General features: G+C 46.0%; 1 protein-coding gene across 3 annotated transcripts in view; it reads left to right on the forward strand.

Moving 5' to 3' along the window:
• Positions 1–21,772, forward strand: part of KNTC1 (kinetochore associated 1) — a 292,839-nt gene that overhangs the window by 108,794 nt on the left and 162,273 nt on the right. For all 3 annotated transcript variants that reach the window (XM_073586034.1, XM_073586035.1, XM_073586036.1), the window contains 4 exons: positions 5,962–6,029; positions 6,685–6,974; positions 19,191–19,363; positions 21,507–21,604. In XM_073586034.1, the coding sequence (XP_073442135.1) occupies positions 5,962–6,029; positions 6,685–6,974; positions 19,191–19,363; positions 21,507–21,604 (629 nt within the window). The remainder of the gene's footprint in view (positions 1–5,961; positions 6,030–6,684; positions 6,975–19,190; positions 19,364–21,506; positions 21,605–21,772) is intronic.

Raw genomic sequence — 21,772 nt, forward strand, 5'->3', positions numbered from 1 at the left:
CGACTCCACGACTCCGACTCCGACTCCCACACATATTGCTTATATTTAAGTGAAAAATTTATTGTAGTACAATGTGAACCTCAGACATTTAATCATTTTTATGATCCAATAATCAAGATATTTAGATAGAACAGAATATATATTGGTGTACTACCCGGTTTTCATTCTTTTTGGTACAGATACGATATGGATAGACAGATATGGATAAATGGATAGATAGAGCAGATTTCTAATCTGCTTTTGCTATTGAAAACATTATCTATGAGCTCAAAAACCTTTCAGGTGATGCAGTTTTTTAAAAAGATGATCAGCTTTTGCAGCTGAAAAACGTATCCTCAAAAAACACAGGAAAAACGCTGTGTGTGAATGTAGCCTTAGATCAGGAATATAACAGCCATTTATAGGACATTTCATAACTTTCCCAAACTCCTATGAAAAAATATTCAGCATATTCTGCATTGAATTACTGTACCCAATTTATTATATATTTTAGGAGTCGGAGTCGGTCCATTTTATATCGACTCCGACTCCACCAAAATGAGCACCGACTCCACGACTCCGACTCCACAGCCCTGGTTGAGAATCAGAGGTATCGTTCTTTTTCCATACCTCGACGACATTCTGATCAAAGCTCCATCCTTTCATCAAGCTCGCCAAAGTCTTACCATCGTTCTCGACACCCTGTCCAATTTCGGGTGGCACATCAACAAAAAGAAGTCCTGCCTTGTTCCGACACAACGTCTTGTGTTTCTGGGTCTATTGTTCGACACTCGTCAATCGAGGGTTTTTCTCCCACAAGAGAAGATTGGCTCCCTGCAGCGGGATGTACGATCGCTGCAGATCATACGACTTCCATCTCTCCGGACAACCATGAAAGTCCTGGGAAAGATGGTTGCGGTGACAGAGGTGGTTCCCTTTGCCCAATTTCACTCCAGACCTCTCCAACACGCCATCCTGTCTCGGTGGAACAGGTCTGTTCTTTCCCTGGATCGCCCATTTCGTATTTCATACCGGGTCAAGCAGTCCATCAATTGGTGGCTGACATCTCCTCTCATCTCCCTAGGTCGGTCATTCCTTCCCATTCACTGGCAGATTGTGACAACGGATGCCAGCCTCCTCGGCTGGGGGGCAGTGTTCCGCAATCACACTGTTCAAGGTCGATGGTCGACTCAGGAGTCAGCCCTGCCGATCAACGTCCTCGAGATACGAGCGATTTATCTGTCTCTCGTTCACTGGGAGAGACTTCTCAAGGGCCTGCCTATCCGGATTCAGACAGACAATGCCACAGCGGTGGCATATGTCAACTGCCAGGGGGGGACACGGAGTGTCTCAGCCCTGGCAGAAGTGTCCAAGATTCTTCATTGGGCGGAGGTTTCAGTCCCTGCAATATCCGCGGTGCACATTCCCGGTGTGGACAACTGGGCCGCCGATTTTCTCAGCAGCGAGGGTCTTGCGGCTGGAGAGTGGTCCTACATCCGGAGGTATTTCTTCAGCTTTGCCGTCGTTGGGGAACCCCGGACATAGATCTGCTAGCTTCTCGCCTCAGCAGGAAAGTCCCACAGTTTGTATCCAGGGCTCGAGATCCTCTCGGAATGGGCGCTGACGCTCTGGCCATTCCTTGGTCGCAATTCGAGCTCCCCTACCTGTTTCCTCCCCTGCCTCTTCTTCCCAGGCTGTTGAAGAAAATCAAGGCGGAAGGAATTCCAGTCATCCTCGTCGCCCCGAATTGGCCCAGAAGGTCTTGGTTCGCGGATATCGTCAACCTTCTCGCGGACGCCCCCTGGAAGCTTCCAGACAGGGCAGATCTGCTGTCTCAAGGTCCGATTTGCCACCCCAATTCTCGGCCGCACAATTTAGCGGCGTGGCTGTTGAGACCGAGGTTTTGAAACGATCAGGCTTTTCGGATCGAGTTATTCATACCATGATCTGGGCCAGAAAGCCATCGTCTTCCAAAATTTATTACCGTACTTGGAAGGCCTATTTCACTTGGTGCGAGGCCAGCGACATTCCGCCCATGCGTTTTTTGCTCCCTTCTGTCCTGGCGTTTCTTCAGGCAGGGCTTGATGCAGGCCTTGCCCTCAGCTCTTTAAAAGGTCAGGTTTCGGCGCTGTCCATTTTATTTCAGAAGATGTTGGCCTCCCGTCCTCAGGTCAAAACCTTCCTTCAAGGAGTGGCTCATATGGCTCCTCCGTACCGAGCGCCCGTAGATCCTTGGGATCTTAATCTGGTTCTTGAAGTTCTGCAAGGTCCTCCCTTTGAACCTCTCAGGGAAGTTTTCCTATCTCTCCTTTCATGGAAAGTAGCCTTCCTAGTAGCCATCACCTCCATCCAGCGCGTGTCGGAATTGGCGGCCCTCTCTTGCCAGGACAAGGTAGTTCTGCGGCCTCCGCCCTCTTTCCTTCCTAAAGTGGTGTCCACTTTCTACCTGAATGAGGATATTCTCCCGTCCTTTTGTCTGGGTCCAACTCACCCTCGGGAGCGCTCCTTGAACAAGCTGGACTTGGTCAGGGCGATGAAGGTCTACCTAGCTAGGACGACTCCTTTGCGGAAGACAGACTCTCTCTTCATCATTCCAGATGGGGCGTGGAAAGGTCAGCCGGCCTCCAAAGCTACTATTGCTTGCTGGATCAGATCGGCAATTTTGGAGGCCTATCGGGTCAAACACCGATTGGCCCCTCCGGGAATTAGTGCTCACTCTACCTGGGCAGTGGGTGCCTCCTGGGCGGTGCGCCACAGAGCTTCCACGCTGCAGCTTTGCAAAGCTGCAACCTGGTCATCGGTTCACACGTTTGTGAAATTCTACAAAGTCCACACCTACGCTTCGGCGGATGCCAGCCTAGGTAGAAGGATCCTGCAGGCAGCGGTGGTGAGTCCACTGGCCTGATGGAAGTTTGTTCTCCCTCCCCAGGGACTGCTTTGGGACGTCCCATGGTCTCTGTGTCCCCCAATGAAGCGATAGAGAAAACAGGATTTTTGGGTTGCTTACCATAAAATCTGTTTCTCGAAGGCTTCATTGGGGGACACAGCACCCTCCCATGTTCTACAACTTCTGTTCTTATGTTTGTTGGTTATTTACAGTTGAGTTGTCTGTTCTGTTTTTCAATCTATTCTGTTACTTCTTCTACTGCTTTCTCACTAACTGAGGAATTTCCTGCCGGTCGGTGGGGTGTACACTGCGGAGGAGGAGCTAACCATTTTTGGGCATAGTGTCCAGGGCTGTGGAGTCGGTAAGCCAAACCTGCGACTCCGACTCCTCAATTTCCCTTACACCGACTCCGACTCCACGACTCCGACTCCGACTCCCACACATATTGCTTATATTTAAGTGAAAAATTTATTGTAGTACAATGTGAACCTCAGACATTTAATCACTTTTATGATCCAATAATCAAGATATTTAGATAGAACAGAATATATATTGGTGTACTACCTGGTTTTCATTCTTTTTGGTACAGATACGATATGGATAGACAGATATGGATAAATGGATAGAGCAGATTTCTAATCTGCTTTTGCTATTGAAAACATTATCTATGAGCTCAAAAACCTTTCAGGTGATGCAGTTTTTTAAAAAGCTGATCTGCTTTTGCAACTGAAAAACGTATCCTCAAAAAACACAAGAAAAACGCTGTGTGTGAATGTAGCCTTAGATCAGGAATATAACAGCCATTTATAGGACATTTCATAACTTTCCCAAACTCCTATGAAAAAATATTCAGCACATCCTGCATTGAATTACTGTACCCAATTTATTATATATTTTAGGAGTCGGAGTCGGTCCATTTTATACCGACTCCAACTCCGACTCCGACTCCACCAAAATGAGCACCGACTCCACGACTCCGACTCCACAGCCCTGATAGTGTCAGCCTCCTAGTGGCAGAAGCATACACCCATGGTCTCTGTGTCCCCCAATGAAGGCTCCGAGAAACAGATTTTACGGTAAGCACCCCAAAAATTCTGTTTTCTGACACGGGGCACTACATTGCGACCCAAAATCCTTTGGTCATCTTCAGATTTTTGGGTGCTTCTTGAAATTGTTCCAGAAAATGAATTTCTCCCAAAAATTATTGAAATTATACGCTGTGTTATACACATGTTTGTTTCCATTTGTGTATATTTGAGAAACACAAAGAAACTGAGAAAAAAATGAAAATTGGACATAATTTCAAAAAAATCAACAAGTTTACAACCGACTGCACTGTAGCTAATCTGTCTGGTCGTGGATGGCGGAGAAAAATTGAAAGGTCGCATCGCTGGATAGTCCGTATCGTGGATAAGTTGTTCAAATCAAGTTCCAAAGAAATGCAAGCTGTCTTTCGGGGTCAGGGTTGCATCAGTGTTAGCACAAACAAGCCGACATTTGAATTAAATGAAACGCAATGGCAGGAGACCCAGGAGGACCTCACTGCTGACACAGACATATAAAAAGCTAGACAGAAACTTGCAAAATGTATTTAAGGAAGCCAAAATGTTTCTGGGAAAGCATCTTGTGAACAGATGAGACCAAGATAAAAATTTAGGAAAACCCCCTCATTCTACTGTTTACCGAAAACTGAATGAGGGCTACAAAAAACCTACAGTGAAATATGGTGGAGGTTCAAGATGTTTTGGAATGGATTTGCTGTCTGTAGCACTGAGTGTCTTGACTGTGTGCAAGGCATCATGAAATCTGAGGATTACCAAAGGATTTTGAAACGCAGTGTAGTGCCCAGTATCATGTATCTGGATTTGCTGGTGATGGATTTTCCAGCAGGACAATGACTTTAAACATTCTTCAAGAAGCACCCAGAAATGGATGAAAACAAAGCGTTGGAGAGTTCTGAAGTGGCCACGATGAGTCCGGATCTAAATCCCATTGAACATCTGTGGAGAGATCTTAAAATTGCTGTTGGGAGAGGGCACCTTTCAAATATGAAAGACCTGGAGCAAAAGAAGAATGGTCTATAATTCCAGTTAATAGATGTATGAAGCTTGTTGATAGATTGCAGTAATTTATTCTAAAGGGTGTGCAACCAAATATTAAGTTGAGGGTGCCAACAATTTTTTGTCTGGCCCATTTTTGGGGTTTTGTGTGACATGATGTCCAGTTTGCCCTTTTTTTGTTATTCCAGTACACACAAAGGAAATATACTTGTGTATAACAAAACGTGTAATTGCAATCATTTTCTGGGAGAAATACTTCATTTCCTGGAACTACTTCAAGGGTGCCAACACTTTCGGCCGTGACTGTATATAAAAACACATTAATAGAAACTGTTAAAGTGAACCTGTCAGTAGGATTTTGCTAAGTAACCATCAGACACTGTCCATTTGGCAGTGTTAAACTAATTAAAATTATACCTGGGGTGAAGAAATCCGTCTTGTGGTTCTTGTGTAATCATTGTTATAAGTTTGCAGTTAATGATATGTCCGTACTCTGGGGCGGGACTGTAGGCAGAGTCTTGTCTTTTTGCTCTATCCTGCTGTAAGCCAGAGAAACCAAGGAAAGACCTGCCCACAGGCTGTCTCGAAGCACAAACAGTCTGTCTCTTTGACTCTATGATGAGGAACTTGTTTGTGCTTCGAGACAGCCTGTGGGCAGGTCTTTCCTTGGTTTCTGTGGCTTAGAGCAGGAAGATAACACTCTGCCTAAGTCCCCCCTAAGCGTGAGTATCTCATTAACTGAAAACGTGTAACACTGATGACACAAGAACCACAAGACGGATTTGTTCACGGATAACCTGACAGTGTCTGTATGTTACTTAGCAAAATTCTGCTGACAGGTTTAAGTAATAAAAAAAAATCACAAAATAAAAACAGATTAGAAAAAAGGGTGTTTTAATACCTAGTTTTAAAATTAAAAAATTATAAATGTATATATTTCTTTTAAATGTTTTCACGCTTTACTAAACATTTTTACTGTCTTCTGATTGTATAAATTGCTGCCTGTATTAAAAAAATGCTATCTGTGTTTTGCAGATAATCTTCTAAAAAGTGAGATATGTGAAGCACACTTAAAAATGTTTGAAGCGATCCACAGTTTACAGGTAAATTTAAGTTCTCAGTGGTGTTGGGTGATAATGAAAATATCTAAAACCCTATTCCCACAATTAATGTTTCTGTGCACGTGATGTCCGAGGGTTGATATGACAAAACTTGGATTGAACGTTCACCATTTTAAGTCAATCGACCAATTCACATGCAGTTTTTTACCAAGACCTTCGGTTTGAGCAGAGAAAGTGGCTACATACACTGTTTTGATCCTATCAGACAAGCTCCCATTCAAACTCTAGCAAATAAACATTCAGTGGATATGCACCCAATTCATCTCTAAAAGAAAAGTATACATTTTTCACTAGTAAAATCATATTCTATTGTTCTACTGTACACGTATATTTTTTTCTCATTTTGAAACATGTTTTTGTGTACTTGATACATTACTAGTTACTGTCATTGGTCTGATGTCTGATTTAAGATAGGTTTATGTAAATTCTACTTGTGGCCAAGTGTTAAATACTTAAGTCACACAAAAGATCGGTAACTGGCATATTGACGCCTAAAGAATAAACTTCATACTGGTATTTGCTTGAAACGCATTGGTGACGTAGGCTTACACTTTATCTTATGAATTTGTATGGCTAATATGTATCCATATTAATGAATTTAATTTTATGTAATATAGGAGGTATTTTGTTTTTATAGGAAGATTTTGACATATTCCTTTCACTTGAGGAATATGAAAACCAATCTTTGGTGTCACGGCTCAGAGAAGAGCACATTATTGCTCATGAAAGTACAAAGTCGAAGTCGAAATCAGAAAAGGCACCTGAACAAAATTCAGGTCTTGATGCACAATCAAAAGTGCCTTCACCAGAGTCCAGACTTTATAGACTTGCTTTACTTTTACAAGTCTCAGAGCAGGAGCTTGGGGCAGAACTGGCAATGAGGGCACTGGCTGCTGGGGAGGTTGAGAAAGCACTCCGGATATGCAGGTAGGATTTTGCAGTGTACAAAATATTTATTTACTTTATCAGTTTTCCATATCTGTTTACTTACCGTAAAGATTTTTATTGCTGTTATGCATTAATATGAATGATTACATTCATTTTAATTTTCTTTTTTTTTGTTATATGTATATAGCTATTATAGAGGGAGAGATGTTTGTTGATGAACTGTTTAATTATCAATAAGCATAAAGAGAATGTCAGCAGGTTTTTGCTATATAATCTGAGGACAGCATGATGTAGATTTAGAACACAGAATTCAGGGATCTGTCACTTATCATTCTGTGTGTTGTTTACTTAAAAATGAAGGCGTTATCACCAGGAGATTATCGGTGCCTGGACTTAAGGGGGTTTTACACTAAGCGATATCGCTAGCAATATCGCTAAAACGTCACTGGTTTTGTGACGTTATAGCGATATTGCTAGCGATATCGCTATGTGTGATACTTACCTCCGACCGGCTCCCCCGCTGTCCATCGCTGATCGCGCGAGAATGTCCGGCTCCATTTCTCGTCGTCTGCTTCCTGCTGAGACTTCCTGCTGTGACGACGAGCGACGCGTGTAGGCAGGCGGTAGGACGTCTTCATCGCTGTGTGTGAATGGTGAGTATCGTGCGCTGCGTCGCTGCTGCATCGCTGTGAGGTCTTTCTGTATGAAAGCTCACTAGCGATCATTTAGCGATGCACCAGCGATCCTGACCGGGTCGGATCGCTGGTCGGATCGCTGGTGCATCGCTAAATGTAAAAGGGCCTTAAGTCTCAGGTACCTGTTAAACCGACTACGCCCCTCCGTTGTTAGAGGTGTAGGCGGGAGCAGCTTTTGAGCTTTGTTACATGCTACTTCTAAGAACACTTTATCACAACTACTGCACCCAGTAAACAAAGTGATTCATCGTTAGAATCGGGGTCTCTTTTCCTACATTGTCTGCTTTCAGCATATGATTATAATACATATGAGTGGGGCCTTATTGATTTGATTTTTTATTTTGACTGTTTCACATTAAGGGGGGTGGAGGTATGGGCAACAAGTATAATTTAAAAGAATTGCTGTTGTCCAGGAAGAACATTAACAGAGGATCTTCCATTGGATTTTCTTTATTCAGTCTGAGTAGTAGTTAGGGCTGCTCCCCTGATTCTGGAACAGTCTTTTCCAGGACGTCCACCTGACAGCACCATGGAGGACGTCCTCCTCCTCCTTACAGGGACAGGAAACACACGAGAGGTTAAAGGTCACGTCCCACCCCCTCTTCCTCAGTGTTTTTTCCTGTCCCTGCACGGAGGGACACACGAGAAGCTACCGGAGGGGCTCAGGGGATCGTACGGCCAGTCCAAGCCTTCCCCTGTCAAGAGGTCCCGGGGCCGAAACTCTCCAGGGGGGAGTCCCTCTGCCCCAAAGGCCAGGAGCAGGACGACGCTCCTGGAGGGAACCGTTCCTCCCTATGGGAGGCTCTCGGCTCCAAGGACTCACCGCATGGCAGGTGATGGTCGGCTCCCCGCAGGCTGCAGGCGAGGCGGGCACCGACGGGCGACCGGCGCAGCGGCACTGGGAGGCAGGAACGAGGCCCCCGCAGTCCGCCACTGCAGGCAAAGAGGCCGAAGCGGCAGTCTGACGCTGACAGATGGGGGTCGGCTCCCCACGGCGCAGGACAGAGGAGGCCGCCATAGTCGCGCGCAGAACAGGAAGTGGGGGAGGCGGCCTAGCGCGAGAGGCCGCGCGTCACATCCGGTGACGTCAGACGCCGCCCCCTGAATCCTGGCGCGCGCTTCTGACAGCCACTGAGCGCTCGCCCCTGAAGGCCAGACACCGCTCGCTATCGAGACTCGCCACTGAACCACAGACCGCTCGCCTGGGGGGTCCACATCGCGTGCTCCTAAGGCAGAGCGCGCTTCTGGAGAACCAGGGAGAAAGCTTCGGTGACTGCGCCAGGATGGAAGGGGTCGCTCCAGCAAGTGGAGGGGTAAGTGCGCATAGCGCAGACCACCCTCCCCCGCCCATTACCCCAACCCAGATCTGAATAGGTGCCCCTTCTGTATTATTAGGAGAGGGGAGCCCCGACAGAATCCCCCTCGGGGACGAAGGACCCGGCAAAGGCCACCTCCAAATCGGTCAAGTGCCCAGTATGCAGGGTAAAGCTGCCAGACGCATATAACAAGACCCTATGCGGACCCTGTACCTCAAGGGTCGTAGGCGAGGAACAGCCATCCCTCCTAGCCGAAATGAGATCGCTGATAAGGGAGGAAGTTCGGGCCTCTACATCCAGCCTCGCACGGCGTCAGTCTCCCAGCCCAGGGCCGAGTCGCAAACGTCCAAGGTGGGAAGCGGACCCAGAGTCGGAAGAAAGCCCTAGTGAGGAGTCCGAATTCCGGGATTCGGATCAGGGAGAAGAAGGCGAGATCCGGGGGGATAGACAGGATCAGAGCAGGAAATACCTATTCAGACTGGAGGACACAGACGGGTTGGTCCAAGCAGTCAGAGATACTATGCAGATAGAGGAGGTCCCTAAACCACAGTCCAGACAGGACTTAATGTTCGGAGGACTGGTGGCCCGGAGACAGGTAGTGTTCCCTGTAAGTGAACACATCAAAACGATGGTCCAGGAGGAGTGGAAGGAGGCAGAGCGTCGACTGACACTCTCCCGAGACTTTAGAAGCAGACTGCCTTTTGATCCTGAGGAAACCCGGGCATGGGAGGAAATTCCTAAAATAGACGTCCCAGTCGCTAAAGTTACCAAAAAGACGGCTATCCCATTCGAGGACTCATCAGGTCTTCGAGACCCGATGGATAGGAAAGCAGATGTCTTACTAAAAAGAGCGTGGGAGACGTCGGCGGCTCTTATTAGGGCCAACATAGCAGCCACCTCGGTGGCCAGATCTATGTTTTTGTGGATGGGGCAGTTGGAAGAGCATCTAACCAACAAGACCCCTAGATCAGACATCCTAGCATCCCTTCCGCTCATGAAATCGGCTACGGCGTTCCTATCCGATACATCGGCCGAATCGGTAAGATTTGCAGCCAGAAACAGCTCCCTCTCCAACGCGGCCCGAAGAGCAGTCTGGCTCAAATCCTGGTCAGGGGACAACGCTTCAAAAACTAAGTTATGCGCCATCCCCTTCTCGGGCCTGAGGGTATTCGGGCCAGCCCTAGATAACATTCTAGAGTCGGTGTCCGATAAAAAGAAAGGATTCCCGGAGGAAAAACCCAGGCGGCCCCAGCCCTTTCGGAGAGGCCCCTTTCCTAGGAGGCAGACCGAGTTCAGGGGTCGGGCAAGGTCCAGAAGAGGCTCCTATAAAGGCTCCTTCAGCCAGACCGGAAGGGACAGAGGTCCCCCATTCTCATCAACCTCTAGATCAGGGAGGCAATGACGCCATAGGCATTGGGGGGAGACTTCGCCACTTCGCAACAAACTGGTCCCGAGTTACCCACAATCAGTGGGTTCTCAAAACCATCGCGAAAGGCTACACATAGAACTTTATTCGCCTCCCCCCGAAAGATATATTACCCCCACCGTCGTCCTGGAAGACTCCGCAATGTGGACGGATCTTCAGGACATGGTAAAATCAAAGGTCATAGTACCAGTTCCCCCGTCAGAAAGAGGGAAAGGGCACTATTCGTCCCTGTTCTCGATCACAAAGCCGTCCGGCGAGGCCCGTACCATCATAAACCTGAAACCACTGAATGCCTGGGTCAGGTACAAGAGATTCCGGATGGAATCGGTCCGATCCGCAACCCTGCTGATAGATCGGGACGCCGTCATGTGCACCCTAGACCTAAAGAAGGCCTACTACCAGGTCCCTATCCATCCTTCATCCCAGAGGCTGCTAAGGTTTGCGGTCAGTTTACCAGCCCGGACCTGCCACTTCCAGTTTCAGTGTCTTCCATTCGGGTTGGCCTCCGCTCCCAGAATCTTTACAAAGCTGGTGGGAGAAGTAGTGGCCTACCTGAGAGATCAGGGTATTGTGATCATATCCTATCTAGACGACTTCCTACTGGTGGCAAGATCCAGGGAAGCGCTTGTTCGCGACAGAAACCGAGCGACTACGGTAATGGAGTTCCTTGGATGGGTGATCAATTGGGAGAAGTCGAACATCAGGCCAGAAACCAGGAAAATATTTCTCGGGGTCCTCCTAGACTCAACCGACAGAATATCCTGGCTACCCGAACAGAAGCAGAAGATTATTCAGACCAGAACCAGAAACCTGCTGAGACGTCAGTGCTCCATAAGAGAGGCGATGGAGGTCCTGGGCCTCATGACGGCCTGCATCCAGTGCGTCCGATGGGCACAATTCCACTCAAGATCACTGCAGAAAGAGATCCTTGCGAGGTGGGACAGAAGTCAGGCCTCGCTAGACAGACCCCTAAGGCTGCCAGAACAAGTAAGAGAGTCCCTTCGGTGGTGGACACGGTCCAGAAACCTTCAGGTGGGCGTACTTTGGACAGCCTCTCCATACGTGGTAGTCACCACGGACGCCAGTGTGTGGGGCTGGGGAGCCCACATAGAAGGGAGAATCTTCCAGGGGAAATGGCCAGTAGACATCAAGACCAGATCCTCCAATTTCAGAGAACTCTACGCGGTCTGGGAAGCGCTACGGCGGAACCGGTCGATACTAGTGAATCGTCACGTCCGTATTCTATCCGACAATATGACGACAGTGGCATTCCTGAAGCACCAGGGAGGGCCCAGACATCAACCACTACAGGACCTAGCGGAAAAAATATTCGCTTGGGCAGAAAGAACAGTCCAATCAGTGACCGCGGTACACCTAGAGGGTTCCCAAAACGAAGTAGCAGACTACTTGAGCAGACAACGGATCCGCTCGACGGAATGGGAACTGAACGAAGAGATCTTCAACCATCTCTGTCAGCGTTGGGGGACCCCCAGCATAGATCTCTTCGCAAGCCGAAAGAATTCAAAAGTCCCCAGGTTCTATTCCCTGAATCCGACGGACCACCCAGAGGGTGTGGATGCCCTGAGTCAGACCTGGGGAGAATCCCTCTCCTACGCATTCCCGCCACTGGCCCTCATACCGGCAGTGCTCAGGAAGATACGCGAGGACCACGCGCGAGTGATGCTGATCGCTCCATACTGGCCAAAGAGAAGCTGGTTTCCCCTTCTAGGAGCCTTGGTAGTCGGAAATCCAGTCGAGCTACCCCTGTGGAAGGACATCATCCACCAGGGCCCGATCTACCATCCAAACCCAGCAAGACTTCATCTATCGGCTTGGATCCTGAGAGGGACATCCTGAAGTCAAAGGGACTGTCGGACCAGGTCATATCCACCCTACTGGCCAGTAGGAAACCGGTGACATCCGCAATCTATAGAAGGATATGGAAAAGATTCTGTCTGGAAGGCGGCAGGTCCGATCTCGTGGCAGGCAGCCCTGACCTCCCTAGCATACTAAGTTTTTTGCAGGCAGGTTTTAATAAAGGCCTTAAACCTAGTACTCTAAAGGTCCAGATTTCAGCCTTAAGCGCCTTCTTCGACTACCAGCTAGCTTCACATCCCTGGGTAATAAGATTTATAAAAGCCACGCAGCGCCTGCGCCCCACGATTAGGCAGCTCACCCCGCCTTGGGACCTGGGCCTGGTACTCAGGTTTCTCTGTACAGACCCCTATGCTCTAGACGAGAAAATAACCATCTCTGCCCTTACCCGTAAAACGGCCTTCCTAGTAGCCATTACCACGGCCAAAAGAATAGGGGAGATCCAGGCCCTGTCCACTAAGGACCCATATTTACAGATAAGAGAGGATAGTATAATCCTAAGGTTAGACCCGGCATTTACCCCGAAGGTAGTCTCCTCAAAGAATCTAAACCAGGAGGTAGTGTTACCATCGTTCTGCGACAATCCCCGTAATAAAAAAGAACAGCGCCTTCACTCGCTGGACGTGAGGCGCGCGGTGCTAGACTATCTAGAAGCCACCAATAGCTGGCGCATCGACCCAAACTTGTTCATCCTCTTTGGGGGTAAAAATAAGGGGAAGAAAGCCTCTAAGGCGTCTATCGCGCGCTGGATTACCTCGGTAATCTCTGACGCCTACCAAGCCGAAGGCGTTAGCCCGCCAGTGTCCATAAAAGCCCACTCTACAAGGGCGGTATCAGCCTCATGGGCGGAACGGGCGGGGGCCTCGGTTGACCAAATCTGTAGAGCAGCAACCTGGGCCAATCTAAATACATTCTGCAAGCACTATAAGCTTGACGTGCTGGCTGGTCAGCAGACCGCTTTCGGGAGAAAAGTTCTCCAGGCGGTAATCCCACCCTGAGGAGGTGCTTTGGTACTCTCCATGGTGCTGTCAGGTGGACGTCCTGGAAAATAGGTATTAGACCTACCGGTAATGATGTTTCCAGGAGTCCATCCTGACAGCACGGGTACTTCCCTCCCTGTTATGTTATGCTATGTTGTATTTCGACATGTCATATGCTGTAATATGATTATTTCATTAAACTGTTATTAGCATCATTCACCTTGCGGTACTTGTCAAATCACTGAGGAAGAGGGGGTGGGACGTGACCTTTAACCTCTCGTGTGTTTCCTGTCCCTGTAAGGAGGAGGAGGACGTCCTCCATGGTGCTGTCAGGATGGACTCCTGGAAACATCATTACCGGTAGGTCTAATACCTATTTTTCTTATTTGCCTCTCTGTTACAAAGTTATGCCCCCCTAGTAGCAAAGGTGTAAATTTTCCCTTAATCAACTCAAATTAAACCGCAGAACTTCTCTATAGGTGTTGTTTTTTCTCCTCGAATGCTGGACAATACAAAAAAAAAATGTTTGCGTCCCAGAGACGTTATGTGGTACACTCCTAGTTGGTTGAAGGAAAAATTCAGTGAAAGGTCATTTTTGACATGTGTTGGGTGTTTAAAAGATTATAATTTTTGCCATCATTTTGCAATCAGCTGTTTTAATATACCCTTTTCTCTTTCTGTCCCCCCAAAATGTACGCACAGAATAAGCAATGCACAGTATGCAAGGAAAGTCGAGACAGAACTCTTGTTTTTGGCCAGCCCATGGGTAATAACTTAGTCTTTTAGTGTATTCTGTGCATTCACTACTCTGAGAAGCACGATGGTCATGTTGGGGGAGAGGGACTCTAAAATGGTGCCTTGGTAACCAAGCAGACATGGCTATTATTACTTTGCATGCCCCGTCACATACCTTTACTTGGTTCCTGAACCAGAGCGATGCTTTAGGCTTTGAGAACGGTATTTAGAATAAATAATAATAATAATAAATTTTATTTTTATAGTGCCGACATATTCCGCAGCACTTTACATTTCAGAGGGGATTTGTACAGACAATAGACATTACAGCATAACAATAATCACATACAGTAGATTATAACAAATACCAAGAGGAATGAGGGCCCTGCTCGCAAGCTTACAGTCTATGAGGAAAGAGGTAGACACGAAAGGTGGGTGGTAACAGTTGCCCTGATTGTATGAACCAGCCATAAAGTGTGTGACAGTACAGACACAGAGGGCTAATGGATGCATAAAGCATGTGGGAACATGATGCAGGAAATCTGGTTATGGTAAAACTTTTGGCTGTGCCACACAGGGATAGATTAGGTTAATGTGTTGAGGCGATAGGCCAGTCTGAATAAATGCGTTTTCAGGGCACGCTTAAAATTGTGGGGATTGGCGACTAATCGTATTGACCTGGGAAGTGCATTCCAAAGAATTGGCGCGGCACGTGTAAAGTCTTGGAGACGGGAGTGGGAGGTTCTGACTATTGAGGATACTAACCTCAGGTCATCAGCAGAACGGAGGGCGCGGATAGGGTGGTATACTGAAACAAGGGAGGAGATGTAGGGTGGTGCTGAGCCATGGAGGGCTTTGTGGGTGAGGGTAATAAGTTTATACTGAATTCTGGAGTGGATGGGTAGCCAGTGTAATGACTGGCACAAGGTAGAGGCATCGGTGTAGCGATTGGTGAGGAATATGATCCTGGCTGCAGCTTTCAAGACAGATTGGAGAGGGGAGAGTTTGGTAAGAGGGAGACCGATTAGAAGAGAGTTACAATAGTCCAGACGAGAATGAATAAGAGAAACAGTAAGAGTTTTTGCAGAGTCAAAAGTAAGAAAAGGTCGAATTCTAGAAATGTTTTTGAGGTGCAGATGACAAGAGCGAGCCAGTGATCGAATGTGGGGGGCAAAGGAAAGCTCAGAATCAAGTATGACCCCAAGACAGCGGGCCTGTTGCTGGGGAGTAATAGTGGAGCCACACACAGAAATAGCAATGTCGGGTATAGGTACATTAGTAGAGGGAGGAAACACCAGGAGTTCAGTCTTTGACAGGTTCAGTTTCAGATATAGTGAGGACATAATATTGGACACAGCGTTTAGACAATCGCCGGTGTTTTCTAGAAAGGCTGGCGTGATGTCAGGAGAAGAAGCGTATAATTGGGTGTCATCAGCATAGAGATGGTACTGGAAACCAAATCTACTGATTGTTTGACCAATAGGGGCAGTGTACAAGGAGAAGAGGAGGGGGCCTAGAACCGATCCTTGGGGGACCCCAACTGTAAGGGGAAGGTGAGAGGAGGAGGAACCGGCAAAAGATACAGTAAAGGAGCGGTCGGAGAGATAGGAGGAGAACCAGGAGAGAACGGTATCCTTGAGGCCAATGGAACGGTGCATAGTGAGGAGGAGCTGATGATCCACCGTGTCGAATGCTGCAGAGAGATCCAAGAGAATTAGCATGGAGTAATGACCATTTGATTTAGCTGTTAGATCATTAGAGACTTTAGTGAGGGCAGTTTCAGTGGAGTGTAAAGAGCGGAAACCGGATTGGAGAGGGTCGAGAACAGAGTTTTCTGAGAGATAGCGGATAAGACGGGAGTGGACCAGGCGTTCCAGGAGTTTAGAGATGAAGGGAAGATTAGAGACAGGTCTATAGTTAGCGGCACAGTTTTGGTCGAGGGATGGTTTTTTAAGTAGTGGATGTATGATGGCATGCTTAAATGAGGAGGGAAAAATGCCTGAAGAGAGAGAGAGGTTAAATATTTTAGTTAGGTGAGGGGTGACAGCAGGGGAAAGGGACTGGAGGAGATGTGACGGAAATGGGTCACTGGTGCAAGTAGTTGGGCGAGAAGATGCAAGGAGCCTGCTTACTTCTTCTTCTGTGACTGGTTCAAAATCAGAGAGTGAGCTAGATGCAGTGGGGGAGGAAGGACAGTGCATGGTATGTGGTGATTGGGAGATAACTTCCTGTCGAATCTGGTCAATTTTTTCTTTGAAGTAATTGGCCAGATCGTCAGCTCGGAGCTCCGTGGTTGGGGCCTGTACTCTTGGATTGAGTAGAGAATGAAAAGTGTCAAAGAGACGTTTCAGGTTATTGGACAGTGAGGTGATGAGGGTGTTGAAATAGGTTTGTTTGGAGAGGTGAAGGGCAGTGTTGTATGTTCTAAGCATAAACTTAAAATGGATGAAATCTTCGTGTAGATTGGATTTTCTCCACAGACGTTCGGCGCACCTGGAGCATCGCTGCAGGAAACGTGTTTGCACCGTGTGCCAGGGTTGTCGCCATCTGCGTTGTGGTGTTCTATTTATAGGGGGTGCAAATTCATCCAGGGCACTTTGAAGTGTTTTATTGTAATGCTTCAATGCAGAATCAGGACATGAGAGGGAGGAGATGGGGGCCAATGAAGACTGCAAGTTCTTCATAAGTTTCTGGGTGTTAATGGCCTGTATGTTTCTATAAGTCTGGACAGTGGGGGTGACCTGAGCAGCCTGGCAGTTCTTTATAGAGAATGAAAGAAGATTGTGGTCAGAGAGCGGGAGAGGGGAGTTTGCAAAATCATCCACTGCACAAAGCCAAGAGAAGACCAAGTTGAGGGAATTTCCGTCTTCATGCGTTGGAGAATTAGTAAGCTGCGAAAGGCCAAAAGAGGAGGTTAGGGATAAAAGGTGAGTAGCAGATGGGGAGAGGGGAAGAGCAATGGGGATGTTGAAATCGCCCATGTTGAGGGTAGGGATGTCACAGGAGAGAAAATGTGGAAGCCAAGTGGCAAAATGATCCAGGAACTGATGGGAGGGGCCGGGAGGACGATACACCACCGCCACTCGCATGGAGAAGGGGGTGTAGAGTCTGACGGCATGGACCTCAAAAGAAGGGAAGACAAGTGAGGGTACTTGAGGGATAACCTGAAAGGTACATTTTGGCGATAGGAGCAGACCAACGCCTCCACCAGCTCTATTGTCTGATCTTGGGGTATGAGAGAAGTGTAGCCCCCCCCGTATGAAAGAGCAGCAGCAGCGGTAGTGTCTGACTGCTGGATCCAGGTTTCAGTAAGAGCCAGGAGGTTAAGAGAATTAGAAAGGAAGAAGTCATGGATGAAGGAGAGTTTGTTACACACTGAGCGAGAATTCCAAAGTGCACAATTAAGAGAGGCAGATGGCAGGCAGGGAATATTAATAAGATTAGAGGGGTTTCTGAGTGTAGCAGTCAGGGGGTTTGCCTTTTTATAACATGGGGGACCAGGGTTGGGAGCAATGTCTCCTGCGACTAGGAGAAGGAGGATAGAAAGAGTGAGCAGATGGTTAAGTGATTTGTGAGAGCGTCTCTGATGTAGAATGGTGGGACTGACTGGATCTGTGCAATTTAACAACGTGAAAAGAGCGTGAGTGCTATACATAGGAGAGGAAAGAAGCGAGGGGCCAATATGGATGGAGTGTAGAGAGTTAATGCCAGGGCGGTGGATGTGTGTGAATGCAGCGGGCAGAATAAAAATTACACAAATGCATATGGTATATATTTGTTGTACTCCTAATTTACAGGGAGTAGATGTATATAAATGTCTTACCTGTCTCCTGCCCTGTCTATCTGCCATGTTATAACTGCCAATAGTACTTTGATACATGTACTTCGATTACATGTGCATAAATGCCACCCCTGCATAAATGCTCCCCCTAGCTAGGTCTGCATATATAGGAGGTTAAGGCTAAGTTTTTTTTTTTTTTTTGTTTTTTTTTGGCTCTCTCTCTCCTTGTTAATCAATCACACTAAATTGAGACACTAGGACCCAATAAAATGTTGTGGTCAAATAAACACATGTCCAGCACTACATGGATCATAAAGCACTTTGAAAAGTTTCTTGACCTCACAACATAAGGGGACAAGCAGAGTAAGTTGAAAAAACTATATACCAGATATAACCTTGCAGAGTTGAAAACACAGAGATAGCATTCAGGATTAACTGCTTGCTGACATTGAATGGAGACACAGGAGTGGATTCAGAGCAGAGATTGGAAAAGCTGGTTACCAGATATAAGCTTGCAGAGTTGAAAGCACAGAGATAGCATTCAGGATTAACTGCTTGCTGACATTGAATGGAGACACAGGAGTGGATTCAGAGCAGAGATTGGAAAAGCTGGTTACCAGATATAAGCTTGCAGAGTTGAAAACACAGAGATAGCATTCAGGATTAACTGCTTGCTGACATTGAATGGAGACACAGGAGTGGATTCAGAGCAGAGATTGGAAAAGCTGGTTACCTGTATGAAGAGAATAGAGATGCGTGTCACATTCTGCCATGTTATAACTGCCAATAGTACTTTGATACATGTACTTCGATTACATGTGCATAAATGCCAAGGAATGAATAAAATAATATTGTACATTTTATTTTAAATCGCAGTGGATTTTTTCCTGTATTATCTAATGAATCTTTCCAAGTAAAGTGGTGTTTACATTATGTCAATGGTCTCCGCTTAGCATATGCTTATGCTAATCATGTTCCTTAGGTTTCCTCAACCTGACTGGGTCAGCCAGAACTGTGTCCTTTTGGCTTCTGGCTGTTGTTATTATGGGATACTTTTAAAGGCCTTTGTCACAGGTGTACGTTGGATGCTTTATTTTTTTATTGAAGGGGTTGTTTATTACTTTTAAAATTGATGGCCTATCCTTAGGGTGGGTCATCAATATCACATTGTTGGGAACGTGACATCTGGCACTCCCATTGATCAGCTGTCCTTCACAGTGGACACCATATAGTTTATGGAGCTGTACTGCAGCTGGTCGACTGGGGGTTCAGAGTGTCGTACCCCTACTTATCTGGTATTTATGATTTTTCCTTACAATAGGCCATCATTATTAACGTACCAGATAATCCCTTTAAATGGGAGGCTATTAATTTGTACAGGTCTAATCTAAATGTAAAGGAATGCAATCGTAGTGCATTGTGTCTCACCATTCCATTTTCTATTCAGTGATTTATATGAACATCACCGCAATGCTCAGACAGCGCAATTACTTTATCTGGTTTCCCAAAAACTTTGCCAAATGTTGGAAGCAAATACTCTGATGGTAATTCCTCCAGGAATGAATCTTCCATCTGTTACTTATCAATTTGCCTGTAAGGCATCTTCTATATGCAGCCCAGGTAAGAACTTGAATAGCATTCACTAAAGATAAGGACATGAATTCTATTTTTTTTTATATCAGCACTGAATTAAAAATAGGTTTACACTGATCCATTTTTTACAATCCTTTGATGAAATAAAACAAATATGTTAATTCTCATTATGGTGTCATTGCTTCTATAATCTTAGTATTTTACTGTCTGAGAACTTTACAGTGGGGGAAAAAAAGTATTTAGTCAGCCACCAATGGTACAAGTTCTCCCACTTAAAGTGATGAGAGCGGTCTGTAATTGACATCATAGGTAGACCACAACTATGAGAGTCAAAATGAGAAAACAAATCCAGAAAATCCCCTTGTCTGATTTGGCACGATTTATTTTTCAAATTATGGTGGAAAATAAGTATTTGGCCATTTACAAAAGTGCATCTCAATATTTTGTGATATATCCTTTGTTGGCAATGACAGAGGTCAAACGTTTTCTTTAAGTCTTCACAAGGTTGGCACACACTGTTGATGGTATGTTGGCCCATTCCTCCATGAAGATCTCCTCTAGAGCAGTGTTGAATCATAGAATCGTAGAGTTGGAAGGGACCTCCTGGGCCATCTTATTGACACCTCTCCATTACTAAGCCATGGGCTTGATGTCACCTTACAATACAAAGGTGACATCAGCCCCACAACTATTACCCCACTTGCCACCTCTACAGGGCAAGTGGGAAGAGAGAGTCTGTGCCGGAATTGGAGCATCTTACAGATGCGCATTTTCTGGGGCGGCTGAGAACTGGTGTTTTTAGCCAAGGGGGGACCGATATCCATTGTCCCTTCCTAGGCTATTAATATCAGCCCGCAGCTGTCTGCATAGCCTTTTCTGGTTATTAATTATAGGGGGACCCCACATCATTTTTTTGGAGCTCCCCTATTTTAATAGCCAGTAAAGGCTAAATATACAGCTGTGAGCTGATATTAATAGCCTGGGAAGATCCATTGGTATTACCTCCTTCCCAGGCTATAAACGTCTGCCCCAGTCGCTGGCTATCCCTGTTCTGGTTTTGAAAATTGCGTGGAAGCCCACACAATTTTTTTCCATTTTTTTTTTTAATTAAACAGATAATGCGTTTAAGGCCAGGGTCACACTTGTGAGAAACTCGCACGAGTCTCGCACCTCAATACCCGGTACTGCCGCCGGCACTCGGGACCGGAGTGTGTGGCTGCATGTATTTCTATGCAGCTGAACGCTCTGGTCCGAGTGCTGGCGGCAGTACCGGGTATTGAGGTGCGCGACTTGTGCGAGTTTCTTGCAAGTGTGATCCCCGCCTAGCGCACATTTTGTGTGTGTGTGTCTTTATTTACCACTTTATGCACCATTTTATAATGTTTATTACTAAACATCGGGCTTGGTATTATCGATCTATATATATAGATAGCTAGATATAAATATATAGATATTCACTTATATTGGTTTTCTGTGTGTAAACATTATATGTGAACATGGTATGTAATGATATTATTATTTATTTATTTTATTTTATTTTTTTTTATATAGCGCTAACATATTCCGCAGCGCTTTACAGTTTGCACACATTTTCATCACTGTCCCCGATGGGGGCTCACAATCTAAATTCCCTATCAGTATGTCTTTGAAGTGTGGGAGGAAACCGGAGTATCCGGAGGAAACCCACGCAAACACGGGGAGAACATACAAACTCCTTGCAGATGTTGTCCTTGGTGGGATATATTATGATCTTCAATGGAGTATGTAAAAGAAGAGGTTGGACAAGAAATGACATCACAATTTTTTTTTTTTGTAAAATAGTATATCTTTATTTAGCTTACAAAAATGCATACAAATCCGCATTAAAAACGCATCAAATCCGCGCGAATTTTCAACTGCGTTTTCTGCGAAGATCTGCACAGAAAGTTCCACAGGCAAATCCGCAACATGTGCACATACCCTATATATTGAAAGTGGTATGTTGCTTGTCAGTCAGTGGATCTGTGGGGATTGGGGTGAGAGGTGAGCAGGAGACAGAGTTCCAACCTATTTCATATTGATGGCGTTTCTTAGAAATAGGCCATGAAAAGTTCTGGTAAACCCCTTTTATTAGCTGCTGTACCTTAATTCATTTTGTAAACTAATTAGGAAATTGTGACATTCTCTACAGATCTCTTGCTCGATGCTTTGGAACTATGTAAATATACCCAGATTGCAATGGAACTTTACAGGCAATGTGAAATTGAAGACTACGGTTTTATAGCTAAAGTAAGACACAGTTTTTTTTTGTATACTTTTTTGCCCTGTTTTACTTGTTTTGTTTTTCTTTTTTTCCTGTGACCAGAAATGTGACAAAAATCTTTTCGGTTAAGCTGATTGTACAAATGCAATAGTGGATAATGTTGTCTTTACAGTAGAAACCAAAAATAATCCTAC

Source organism: Dendrobates tinctorius, unplaced genomic scaffold, assembly GCF_039654945.1.
Source record: "Dendrobates tinctorius isolate UK_male_01 unplaced genomic scaffold, ASM3965494v1 ptg000090l, whole genome shotgun sequence".
NCBI classification, from domain to species: domain Eukaryota; kingdom Metazoa; phylum Chordata; class Amphibia; order Anura; family Dendrobatidae; genus Dendrobates; species Dendrobates tinctorius.